This window comes from Morone saxatilis, unplaced genomic scaffold (genome assembly GCF_004916995.1).
Source record: "Morone saxatilis isolate NCDOM2014 unplaced genomic scaffold, NCSU_SB_2.0 Contig1, whole genome shotgun sequence".
Classification (NCBI taxonomy): Eukaryota; Metazoa; Chordata; class Actinopteri; family Moronidae; genus Morone; species Morone saxatilis.
Window position 1 is genome coordinate 11,838,504 of NW_023339651.1, and position 12,950 is coordinate 11,851,453.

General features: G+C 42.4%; 1 protein-coding gene and 1 long non-coding RNA gene across 2 annotated transcripts in view; one reads left to right on the forward strand and one right to left on the reverse strand.

Moving 5' to 3' along the window:
- Positions 1 to 5,353, reverse strand: part of prr12a (proline rich 12a) — a gene marked incomplete in the record, with an annotated part of 16,375 nt that extends 11,022 nt beyond the window's left edge. Inside the window, 4 exon segments of the mRNA XM_035658072.1 lie at positions 1 to 1,041; positions 1,309 to 1,470; positions 1,941 to 2,098; positions 3,996 to 5,353. Of these exon segments, the coding sequence (XP_035513965.1) occupies positions 1 to 1,041; positions 1,309 to 1,470; positions 1,941 to 2,098; positions 3,996 to 4,078 (1,444 nt within the window).
- A 1,831-nt stretch (positions 5,354 to 7,184) lies between these two features.
- On the forward strand, positions 7,185 to 9,294 carry LOC118332911. The gene is made up of 3 exons (XR_004796939.1): positions 7,185 to 7,319; positions 8,221 to 8,333; positions 9,057 to 9,294. It is a non-coding gene; the product is annotated as an uncharacterized LOC118332911 (long non-coding RNA).
- Positions 9,295 to 12,950: the final 3,656 nt, after the last annotated feature.

Below are 12,950 nucleotides of genomic sequence, written 5' to 3' on the forward strand. Positions count from 1 at the left end.
GAGACTGGGGGGCTGATGTGGAGGTGGCAGGGGGCTGCTGCTGAGGGGCCGGAGGAGGAGGAGCTGGCTGAGGGGGTGGCTGTTGCCTCGAAGGGGCTGCGCTAGAGCTAGAAGTGGGGATTGAGTTGGAAGGATGAGCCCCAGAGGTGGCAGAAGAGGAGGAGGAGGAAGAGGAGGTAGAGGAAGCAGAAGGGGGTGTGTGAGGAGTTCTTGAGGACGATGCTGAACTGGCAGAAGAATATCCACTGCTGGAGCTGCTTTTGGTACCTTTCCCAGCGGAGGAAGACGATGAGGAGGAGGATGAAGAGGAATAGGGAGGCTGGATGATTGGCCGATACTGTTCAGTGCGAGAGGCGGGCTTGTGATCAGATGAGGGGCTCTGGTCACCCAGTGGGCTGCAAGAAAGGCCAGCGTGCCTGTGGTGGGTGGCAATCTGCTGGTACCCCGCCCCTCCACAGCTGAGGTAGTGCTGAAGGGAGTGGGCAGCAGAAGACGAGAGCTGTGACTGAGCTGGCGTGGGCCGCTGGTAGTGCTTAATAACGCTGTCCTGCCGGGGCACGGCCCTTTCCGGAGCCGAATTGGACTGGGACTGGGACTGAGGTTGGGGCTGGGCTGAAGAAAAGACTGATGCATTGTACAGCTGGGACGACTGGTCCTGGAGCTGTGTTGACAGCAGGTTGAACTGGTGTGACTGCAGGTGCCTGGCAGAGGACGCCTGGGCTGATGTGGCACTCGTGGGATCCTGGCTGCCCCTGTACGCAGCTGCGGCAGCACCCTGCGAGGACAGGAGTCTATCAAAACCCAGGCTAGACTGGGAAGGGGCCTTGATGTGTAGTAGGGGGTCATGTGGGGAGAGTAGGCCATTGGATGTAGGACTGAATGTGGGCGTGTCCTGGAGGGAAAGGGAGGCGGCAGGGAAAGAACGGCTGGGGAAGGATGCTGGATGCTGATAGGCTGAGAGAGCTGAGGAGGAGGGGAAGGAGCCAGAGCCAGGAAGGGCTCCAGAGATGAATAGTTCAGGAGGAGCAGGCGTGTGCATCGCTGTTAGGAAAAGGAAGACATTGCAAAATTACACAGTATCATCATTTAAAATGATGAAATAACGAAAGCAAGAAATTAGTATTTTAAAAGTATTGAAAAGTAAAACTATTAACAAGTAAAGTACTTAAATTTCATATGAAAATGCTAAAATAGCTACACCGTCTGAATAATAATGTGGCCAAACATTGATAGGTTCTTTGAATGTCATATTGACTGTGGGGCCTGCTTGAATGTCAACACATGAGGGAAGATCTAACACAGCCCCACCTGTCTGCCCGGATGGTGTGCGGAACTGGGAGAGAAGGGAGGAGGCAGAGGGTGGAGGCTGGGGACCCCGGGACTCCAGGGCTGAGATCAGATTCATCACGGAGGCATCAGGGGCAGAGGGGCTGGCATGGTGCAAGCCAGTGTCAAATAGCCCCGACAGACCTTTGGGAGGGAAAGAGAACCATGAAAATTGATTAATTGATTAAGAATGCAAATTTTGACAGCTACTAGCCGAGATGCAGATGAAATCTTAATACATAATCAGAATAAATAAGAGAGAGGGTTTAAGATTTAATTTAATCTTCTCAAAAGAAAATTACGTTTATTTGGTAAGCCTGCCGTCGTGCATGCAAATCTTAATCAGGATGTCAGTAGTAGAGTGCAACTATAAGTATGCAACCTCTTTTGCTCGAAATAACCCTCAAGATATTGGTAAACTGTATACAAATTAAGGCTGCCTGTGACTACAGGCTTTTTATGAAATCTTAACATCTAGGGCTTCAACTCAATTCCGCTGTAATGTGCACATTTTTCAATGACAATAATCTACCAGGGCCTGGAAGGAGAGACACAATAATTCATTGCCGGGGCCCCTTATGGTGGTGACATGGAAGGTATGACATTTATCTCACCCAAACTCCGTCCAGCTGCTCCCCAAGCCCCGCCTTGGCCAGAGCTCCCTGGGTGGTGATTGGTGGCATAGCCCTGCAGAGGGTGTGGGGTGGCGTAGGCTTGTCGGTGAAGGAGCTCAGACTCAGGGTGGGATGATCTGGAACTCCCATATACAAGACTAAGGAGGAAGGGGAGTGGGGGGGGGATTGTGAAGTGTCATTAATTTCAGAGTACATTTACATAAACCTAATCTGTTCCCAAAATGTGACCCATGAGAAAAGACTGTCAAGGCTTGGGCCATTATAAAAATAAACACGCAAAATACTAGATTCAAGTAAATTGTACTTCATTTAAATTTTTTTTTTTTTTTTAAAAATCACATCAGATGTCAACTCAAGGCTGTTCATTAGTTTGGTCTCCATATGGAACTTCTCAACAGTTGCCTACATGTGAAAACCAAAATCCCTGATGAGTCTGATTTGTATTTGAAGTTAAGGAGAGGGATTTTCACATTAATATCTCAACTAATTATCCATGACAGAATTACAACAAAGTGTATTACAGTAGATGCAAATCTGTCAAACCAAAAATGTAAGTGGCATGCAAAAATAATGTGGTAGTTAATTTGCAATTATTATAATGGACCCACAAGACCCAACCACTACATCATTTAGAAATTGACAAACTGAATGAGCTCATTATTCAACGCTAAATATTTTCCACTTGCAGAACTTTGCTTTCCCAGAGACAGATGAAATGCGTGGCTGGCTGATAACATGCTAGCATTCTTGCTGTTGGTAGCACCGCCTAGCAGCGATGCACAGCAGCTATGGTAGAAATGCAGAGACTAGGCCCAAACTGCAAGGCCAGTCGTGGTACGTGTAAATAAACCATTGGTAACCAAAGTGCAGATTCAAGCCACGCGAAAAACACGGCTCCCTTCATTTACACCAAAGACAAACGATTCATTTGTCCGCTACCATTGATTATGTGGATGTAGCTAACAGCTGGATGGTGCAAGTCGACGCAAATGCATGCTAAGCTGCATGCAAACACTAGCCAGTAGCCAGGTTTGTTTAAGTAAATCTCGCTTCCCGTAGGAACATGGTGTCTTCTGAGCGCGGTGAGGCAGCTAACTCTTCAAATATCTTCAAATACGTGCAGCTAAAAAGACAAAAAACAGGCAATGATGCTTGTGTGCAAAGGCCTCGACTGACTCCCGTGCAACATGACGCTAGCTTGCATGCTAACGTAAAGCTAATAAACAGAGCTATCTTGCACAGTCCAGGCAATTTCCATCATCTTAAGAGATTCACCCTGGCCTCATTTATTGTGCCGTTTTTAGACAAACGGTAAATTGCAAGCTCGGTGCAGTAGGAATAGTCCGCAAATTTATTATGCAAATTAACATAAACCACCCCAAAAAAAAAATAAAAAAACCCACCACCAATTATCTAGATCACGCTTGGGCAAAATGCATTAGAAATCTCAGTCGTGCGAGTATGGCACCACCTCCACCTCGTGATTTTGATTTCACATTTTCTCTACAATGTAACGCTTCCAAAAAAAAATATACATATGTTGCATTAAATGTATCTCCTTTCTCTTTAATATGTATCAGTTCTTCTTGTTGATGTCTGTCAGGGGGGCTTGCTGTGAGGGGGTTTGCTGCGTCTGCACTCTTCGCAGTTCCCTATCAATCCAGTGAATGTATCTACCGGGGTCTGTGTCCAGGCCTGCACACAGGGAACAATAATTCCTATGGATGCTCCAGACATACCCCCACCTCCAACCCGCCAGGTCCACCTAAAACCCACGTCTGTCAATCACACAATTCATATCCCCAAACCATTTTCCCTTTCTCCACCCCGCCCACCCCCACGACACGCACACTGCTCCGATCCTGTTTATAATATTATTACTATGCAACTGTTCGGATGACAATGCACTACACATAATGGCAAGGCATGGCACTATATACATGAACCCCGATGGCGACAATTTGTTTACATGGGCCACATCGTGTCCTGCAAAGTACCAGTGATGCATGCACATTGTCTGAATCCAATGCATACCTTGCTTTTGCCGATCTCTCGTAACTCCATCCTGCTCCTGCGCCCAAATCGCCAAATCCTGTTCCCGGGTAATTTCTATCCATTTATGTGGTGTACAATGTGTGCGATGAGGACGAAAGCAACGAGAACGTCGCAGAGCAGATTACGGAAAAAAAACCCAGTCTTTCCCGTTCTCGGTTTCAGGCTATTTTCCCCGGTTTCATAAGCAAGTCCTCAGGAGTGGAAAACAGCATATTGAAAGAGAAATGGAGGGGAGGAGGAGAAAGCTGGATGAAAAAAGAGGGGGGTCTACGGGGTTATAATCCAACCACCTCCAAAAAAAGCCAGTCTTTCTCCTTTTCCTACGCCTTTCACGTTTATCATTTCCACGAATGCAGATTTAGTCCAAAATCAGTCGCGGTCATGATGAAGATGCCTCGGATTCCGCCGGCGATGGGCGAATTGCTGATAAACATTTGATTTGAATGCGTCCTTTTTCACCGTCTCTCCTCCCCTTTCTTTAGGCTAGTCTTTGCTACGATGCTAGCACCAGAAAAAGATTGCAATCGACGGGGCCACGTTGGTACCAATCATTCCTCGCAGCCGAGCCAAAGAAAACCCCCAAATGTTTTTTTAAAAAAAAACCCTTCTTTTTTTTTTTTCCTCTTTCTTTTCTGTCTCTCTTTTCTTTGCATGCAAATCGTTCCCACCCCCCCTCTGGAGCAGAGCTGTGGGCAAGCTAGCAGCAGATGCTAGCTGTCAGTAACGACGCATCAAAATAAAACAGGGCTGCTTTTTATTTCCCCAAATGCTCGCTCCCCACATTTCTGCTTTCTTTAGCCATTTCGAGTAAAAGCGACGACGAGTTTTCCCCCGCACACCTGAAAAAACGACAGCGAGAATACTACACACATATATATACCGAATGAGGAAGAAAGCAGGCCGCGTTTTATTATTTTTTACTCATTTTCCTCCGGAGACGCCATTTTTGAAGGCGGCTGGCCGCTGTCCGTCCTCCCTCTCCCCCACTCTTGTCTCACCGCTGAGAGACTCGCTCAGTGTCTGCGGTGACCTCCATTCACCGGCCCACACTCTGCCAGCCAGCCCTGCACGCTCTTCCAGATTTTCATCTCATTGATGGACTAATTATTAATTTAGGCAACATTTTACACGAACAAAACAAAACAACAAAAAAATAGTCAGCTGTTTGTACTGAACGCTGCCATTGGCTGAAACGCATTTCGAGTGCAACAATATTTCCAGTAATAACCAGATAGATAGGCCTCTAGCAGCCACTTTGCAAATGCATATCCGAATTGTGCAGCCTCTTTGGGAGACATTTCCTCCAATCAGATGCCTAATTAATTAAATATAATAGCCTATAATCGGCATGCCTATATGGGGTATTTCCTCCCTTCAGATTAGCCAACATTCTTAGATGCCAAGATACCAAAACCTGTTTTAGGCCCCCCTTTTTTTGTGTGTGTGCTAATTTTAGTATTTGAAGAACCTGTGCCAGACCCCATATGCACTTGATTTGTTCGCCAGCAGATGGCACACTGGATTTTATGGTGATTATAAAGGAGGAGGAATCACTGGGAGGTGACACGGAGCGATGACTTGCTCTTGCTCCTATTTCATATCTTTGGTATTGGACCAGGGTTTTCTGAGGCACTGTAATTGGCCTGAGCATCATATTAACCTGTTAGTATCTCAGATTGCACACATCAACCAAGATGAGGTGTTAGAAAGGTGTTGATGGCATCAAGACTAGCTATAATACTGCTGAATGTAAATGTGATGTCTTTTGTTTGAAGGTAATAATGACACATGATGAAAAATAATCACTCCAGAGGATTATTTGTGCAGAAATTCATCATTGTGTGTATCACTGAGTGTTTGTTGCCCTCTAGTGTCAAAGTTAAATAACTAAAATACTGTAAAGACTCAGCAGTGACCACAGCATTTTATCACTTTAAACTGGGAGACAAACCTTCTATGTTGTGTCAAACTGCACCGTGGACACATCTTCTCAATACCTCTTGTATTATGCTGACAAAAATTATATGACACTACATTATACATTACATTATGTGACTTTAGCATCTCTTGATCAGTCGGTCAGTTTGCTCTGTGTCATTGTGAATGAGCTGTAATTGTAGAGAATGAAGTGATGCAGTGGTATATCATCTTTCTTTGATTCAGGTAAACCTTACTCAAATACATACATTTAAAATCTATCCAAACCATATAGCTTAAATTTATGTAACATTTACCTAATCATTATATATTTCATAAGAGGTTGAGTAAATTAATTATCCTTAGACTTTCAGGACCCATAATTATTAATAAACTCTACAAAGTAAGACTAAGACTAGGATTAATGTATGTGCTACAGATAAAGAAAACATCAATGGATGATTTTCTCCCACTTAAATGATGAATGATGAAAAAAAATGTATTATGTTTAAAGGAGAAAATCTCTTGCATATGCCTAGAAAGTTTTACAATTTGAATGTTCAAATGTAGCAGATGTGTGATGTAAAACGTTTGACTGTGGAACAAAAAGTTACCCAGTGTTTAATGCTGTGTAAATGTACCTACACCGTCAGGACAGGGTGAGTTGGATGTATTAATTAATTTATTAATGCTACCCACATCTGCTTTTATTTTCATCTTTAAAAAGATAAAACATTCTGGATTACTTTCAAACTATTAGTTGCTATTTATAATGGCGTCTACAATGCTAACGCAACATTTTATTAGTTAAACAAATGCTACTGCTTTCAGCTCAAGCTCTTAAGCCAACAGTGTGAAACAAAAGTCACTCTCCCAAATCTCTTTGCAGGAAAAGGCCCTCCCCTGTAGTGACTATTTTAGATGCATTATGTGGCCTTTGTAATGCGTAATGATTGACTCAAATGGTAAGCCACCTGCATATTCATTAGAAAGACTGTAAAACAAAGGACAGGAATAAAAGAATTTAAGAATGCCTAGATTATATAGGTTGATGTACATGAATGGGAGAGAATATGAGAGACAAATGTAAGTCAAATAAATAGTAAGACTATAAATTAATGTAAGAATTTCAAATCAAATTTAGATTACTCTCTTACATATGAGTAATTTTCATCAGATTCTTTGGAGCTTATCATACTCAGTCAGTGTCATGCCCACTCCCTCCCTCCTTCCTTCCAGCTCTGTAACTAATCTGTAACCATACTTGACTGCAGCTCGTGCAGCAGCACACCGCCACAAACTCCAGCTGTCTTCTGTGAGAATGCCAGACTCTAACGAAGCTGTGCCAGCATCGTGCCAGGTTATAAAAGATGACGTTGACAAATGGTGAGTTCTGACAGGAATGACTTAGATGCTGAAAAAGGTATTTATACAAATAAACATATACTTTAAGTTGTAATAACATTTTCTCCAGCCAGTGTGACAGCCTTTGGTGAGTGTAAGTGCCTGTACAGAGTGTTTGTAGACTTTTGTACCCTCAAGGACGATTAATTAACTGTGGTTGGGTTCCAGATAAATACTGGTCACTTTTCATTACATCCTTCTAACCATTCTGACTCATCAGCTATTGACTTAACTGTGCATTAAATTCAATGTAATGACATTAACTTCTCATCTGGGCTCAACTTGTAAGAGCACCTGTGAATCATTAAGTCTAATTGGAGTTAATGTAGAATACATGTTTACAACTGTCATTAAAAACCCACTCTACATCATTGGTTTAAGTGTAATGGTATTTACAGTAACATAAATGTCTTGAGAATCATAAATAGACCTGAGGTTTAAAATAGGCTTCTACATGTATGACCTATTGCAGAGGACCGGCACATACCAGGCTGTTGGTTCGTGTTACGTGCAAGAAGCGACAGACACTTGGTGTGTGTCCACGTGCGGTGGTGATTAGTGTTAGTAGAGCTGCTGTACAGATTACTCACTCTTGTACTCGTACTTTACCGACGCAGATAAGAGCAGCTGTGGGGGTTTGAGTTGAAATACTTCATTATCAGGCTATACTGCGATAATCCCTTCAATGCGCACATGATCTAAATTTAGATTTATTCTTAACAGTACGTCCTCCACAGTTTCAGATGATACTTTTATTTAACATGTCTCCACATTTACATTGCGCAATTTTAACTGGCACCCTGTTGCATGCCAAACAGAATAACCTTGCTACATGTGCATAGAGTGACAAGTGTGTTTTTGTGAATCTGGCTTTGTGTTTCAGTGTCAGAGAGAAAGGAGCAGAGAACTGTAAAGATCTGATAGATGCCTTCCAGGCCTGTATAAAAACCCTGTCTGAGGGAGCATAATACATAAGGAAATACATCTTAATAAAATGTAAGTTCACACAAATAAAACAAAATATTATCATTCCTGAATAAAGAGTTCAAAACCAACCATGACACATAAACCCTGTGGTCTAAAACTGATAATCAATGCTGGTAAACCATCTTTCACCGCTACAAAACAGTTCACCGTGTTGCTTATTAGAAAGCTGCTGCCAGTTGATACTGTGGTGTTGATTCTTTGGGATTTTTCTATTTAAAAATGTTTTTCTTGCCATTTTTTCATATCTTTTTTACTAATTTCACTAGATAACCAATAATGCCATCAGGGAGTTCATTAGGGGAATGGTTACGTTTCTTGGAGGATAATTTTATCCAGAATTAGACTAAAACTAAAAGGGAACATGGAAAATAACCAAGTACTGTACAACTCTGGAAAAGGCCATAAAGGAAAACTGAAACCAAAACAGGGCAATTTGATACTGAAATGACAAATGGATACTCTGGAATGGCAATTTGAAAAATATAAGCTGCTCCATTTACAATATATAAGACACTGACTTTGTCAAGTCCCATGTGGTTCTCTTCCATGTTATACTTCTTATGTTTGTAATTCATAGACACTATGGAGGGTGTATGGGGTGAATATATATTTGATGTCAAATTGTTGTATTGTATTTGGAGGATTTGAATCACATATTTTATCACATTTTCTACCTATGATCCTTCAGTCTCATAACTTTTCTCATCTTTGATTTTTATTTTGTAATCACAGCTTAACCAGCATTCCCTTCCTTGCTTATTGCATTGGATCGAACCATCTGAGAAACTGAAGAGGGGGTGATGAGACTGCGCTTCTTATACATGTGTCAATGTGAAACTTTTTATTTCATAAATGTTATAACTCCATTATGGACTGTACTGTAACACTGATTATGTATGCAATGTACAAGTTTTATGCACAAAAATACAAAATACAATAAATATGACTCCATTTATTTGGTATTCACAGATGTCATTATATCAGTAACTTTTATTCTGAAAGTTTTAGATGTACTGGCTGTTGGAACTTCTTCTCTGGCCGAGCATAGAGTTACTCTTAATGGAATTAAGAAGAGCTTGTTAATCTCTGCTTAATCCCCACATTAGTACCTGCACTGAGCAGTCTAATGTCGCTTTTCCAGTCTGAGCTCTGGCAGTGAGTGTGGGGACTGTGGGAATGCACCAATGTCAGACTGGAGAGAGGACCTGGGAGATCCGTTTTTCTAGAGTTCTCAGTAGAGATGGAAGGAAAAGGTGTTTGGGAGCCAAGCTGGATGTCACAGAATATCCTCCTGTATAATTCTAGATGACAGAGTAGATCCTGGTGCAGTCTGCTGAAGGAGAGGTTCAGGATTATGTGCGCTGGAGAGACAGAATTCACATGAGGGAGTGATAGTCAGACATACAGTATCTTTGCAGGTTTATGGTTTATGGCAAATTTCATTCTGTCTTCAAAATCTTACAGCGGCAGATTGAGAAGTTTCCTTTATTTCAAATACTGTTCCTGGAAAACCAGACAAAGAATATTTACAATACATGTGTGTTAAATGTTATTTTCCGTGAAAGCAGGTATACTTTATCCAGTTTCTCCTGCAGGGTGTGTCATTCACAGCACTCATTTAGTATTTGGATCACAAAAGACCATGTGTGTCCCATCAGAACGAACAAGAAATTGGTAGAATGAGTGTCTTTTCCGTTCTATTTCTGCTCCATAGTTGGAGACAAATCCTTCTGGCTGCGTGCAGATCAACCAGCATAGGCGCAGATGAAGATGGGCTTTGGGGAATTATCCGCCCACACACACAACATTTCAAATTGAGATTTTAGAGATTTTTCGAGGCACTTTACAGATGATACATTCAAATGTCCTACTTACCCTTTTTTTTTTTTTTTAAAGGAAACTGTCATCTCTGTGTGATTCATTTAAATCAGCACCCAACACTTGTCATTTCAGTTTCCTCTCCAGATGAGGAGGTGTGATGGGTCACTCGTCTTTAAGAGTGAAAAAAGTGTGGTTTTGAGCTGCTGTTGAGTCTTTTATGGTGTTTTGTCACAGCTGACAACAGAAAGCAATGGAAACATGGTCTGTGACACTTTCTGCAGTTATGTGCTATCGTTTAAGAAGTTCATTTACAAAAACCCAAATTTGTAAGGATAATATGTGAAATTGATTTTGATGTTTATCCCACTACATTTATTTAACAGCCATTGAAAGTTTCTTTAATATGATACATTTTTACATATAGTATAGCGGGGATGATTCTGCCACTTAATGAGCACTTTTATTTGTGATACACTGGTACATTTTGCAGCTAATAATTCTGTGCTTGAGAGAAATTAAGGATGTTTACTTGTAATGGACAGTGGTGGAAGAAGGCAGATCCTTGAGTAAAAGCAGTATTAATTAGTAGTAATTATGAGTAAATGTCCTGCATTAAACATTTTACTGAAGTAAACTACAGGGGCTATCAGTAAATTGTTCTTAAAGTATATAAAAAAAAACTACTCCTGCACAATTGTCACATCTTTCAGCGTGTTATTAATCACATAAATGCATTAAGCATGTCGTAATGTTATTATATGTAATAGTCTGTATTGTATGTTATTAATCTGAACAAATGTAGCGTGTAAGAAAGTGAATTTTCACATTTCTCTCTAAAATGTAGTGGAGTGAAATAAAGTGGAAATACTCAAGCAAGTACTGTAAATAAGTAAGTGTACTTAAGTATTTGAGTAAATTAAAAAGAGCATGTTTTTTTTTTTTAAATATCCCTAAATTGTGCTACACCTCATATCAAATCATCAATTATAAACCAAATTGCATCTGTGGGACACCAGTGATGATAAAAGGCAGAGCCAGGACCAGAACCGGGGACAGAGCCGGACCAGGACCGGACCAGAACCGGACCAGGACCAGGACACAAGCAGCGACCCTTCCGCGGCCTCTGGCGATGTTTACGGTCATCTTTGACAATAACAGCGAGGGAGGTGTCCGCAGCAGCTCACGGGGCCCACAGTGTGGCCGGTGCTGGGGGTGAATGCAGAGATAAGCGTATTTTGAGGAAGATGATCGGGAGGAGGAGGAGGAGGAGGAGGGCGGGGGAGGAGAGGAGAGAGGATGGAGAGAGAGTGGGACCCGGATGCTGATGCGAGTGAGACGAAGGAAGGAAGAGGAGAGAGAAAATATCGATTTACGGCAAGAAAACCGAAGGGAGGATAACACAGGGGGGCCTTTACACTGCGTGAACTGCTATCCGAAGTGAGGAGGGGAATAAGGCCGGCGACCATAGCGCGGCTTCATTTGCGGATATCTGTGTTGTGGTTTTTTTTTTTTTTTTTTCACCTGTGCTATCCGGCCGGTTTGAGGGAGGGAGGAGGAGGAGGAGGAGGAGGAGGAGGACACGCCAAAAGGAGGAGGAGGAGGAAGATGCTGTGATCCGCTACTTGCAGGGGATGTAGGGGAGAGGGGAGAGGACGGTGGGGAGAGAGAGAGAGAGAGAGGAGAGACAGGCGTAGGAGGAAGGAGGAGACTACGCTAACGGCTCAAGAAAGATGGTTGTTTGCGGGGCAGGATATTGTGGAGAATGCGGCGGCCGTGTGATATCTGGTGGGAACCGGTTTTGCGTTGCCTGGAAAGGTTCCGGGAGCGTGGTCCGTCTGTTTTGTGACAGGGCGGCGCGAGCGAGACGGGCCGTTGGGGTCGAGGCGTTGAAGCTTAAAGCTAGCCTCGCTGGTGGTGTGGGAGAGCGGCGGCGGGAGGGCTAAAACAGTAGCATGTTGTGGTCACCTGTGAAGACAGCGCTGAAATTAGAGATATTACAATTTGGTTGTTGAATATTCAGCTGGCTTAAAAGGCATCACTTTGACGTGTTTGGATGTTTTGTTGTTTTTTTTTGAGGGGGGGGGGGTTGGTCGGGACGTCAACCAATAGACCAGCGCGAATGTCATTAAATCTGTGCAGCAGACGGTGCGGGAGAAAGAACAAAAGAGAACAAAAAAGGATTGTTCGTTTTAAGGCTACTACTAACTAGCGATATTTTTTTTGTTTCTCTCGTCACTCTACTCTCGTCTAAACACCAGTGTCTATTCACTCTCTTAATATCTACGGTGATTTGGAGGCAGGGAGCATTTCACTTCGTATTGCATCACTGTTGATGCTCACCGGTCTGGTAATGATAATGTTGATCTGTCACCTGTGGGGCAAGAAAATGCAAAGTGGTCACAGCTGGGTAAGAAAATGTACAAACAACTCCCCTCATTCACGCTAAAATGTGAGACACTGAATACTACTACATCAATAATCTCAAAATCCCTGTAGGGTAATACATTCAGGATTTAGTTTTGATATAAACCTTCTCCTAGCCTTGTCAATACTGATTAAATGTCTTAAGCTTTCTTTGTATGGGCATGTGTAGTCAGACCAAACTATATATAATACAGCGTTAAAAAAAAAATCAGCCTATTTATTACTGGCAGTACCCAAAAATCTTAATTTACATCAGGTACTATCGTAAGACGCTTGATGCATCCATCTACATATACAAGCTAGCTGTCTTATGTCAATGATCAGTCGTGTATCACCGCGTCATCGTGCTTCGGAGCAAAACTATGTAACCACTTCCTGTCC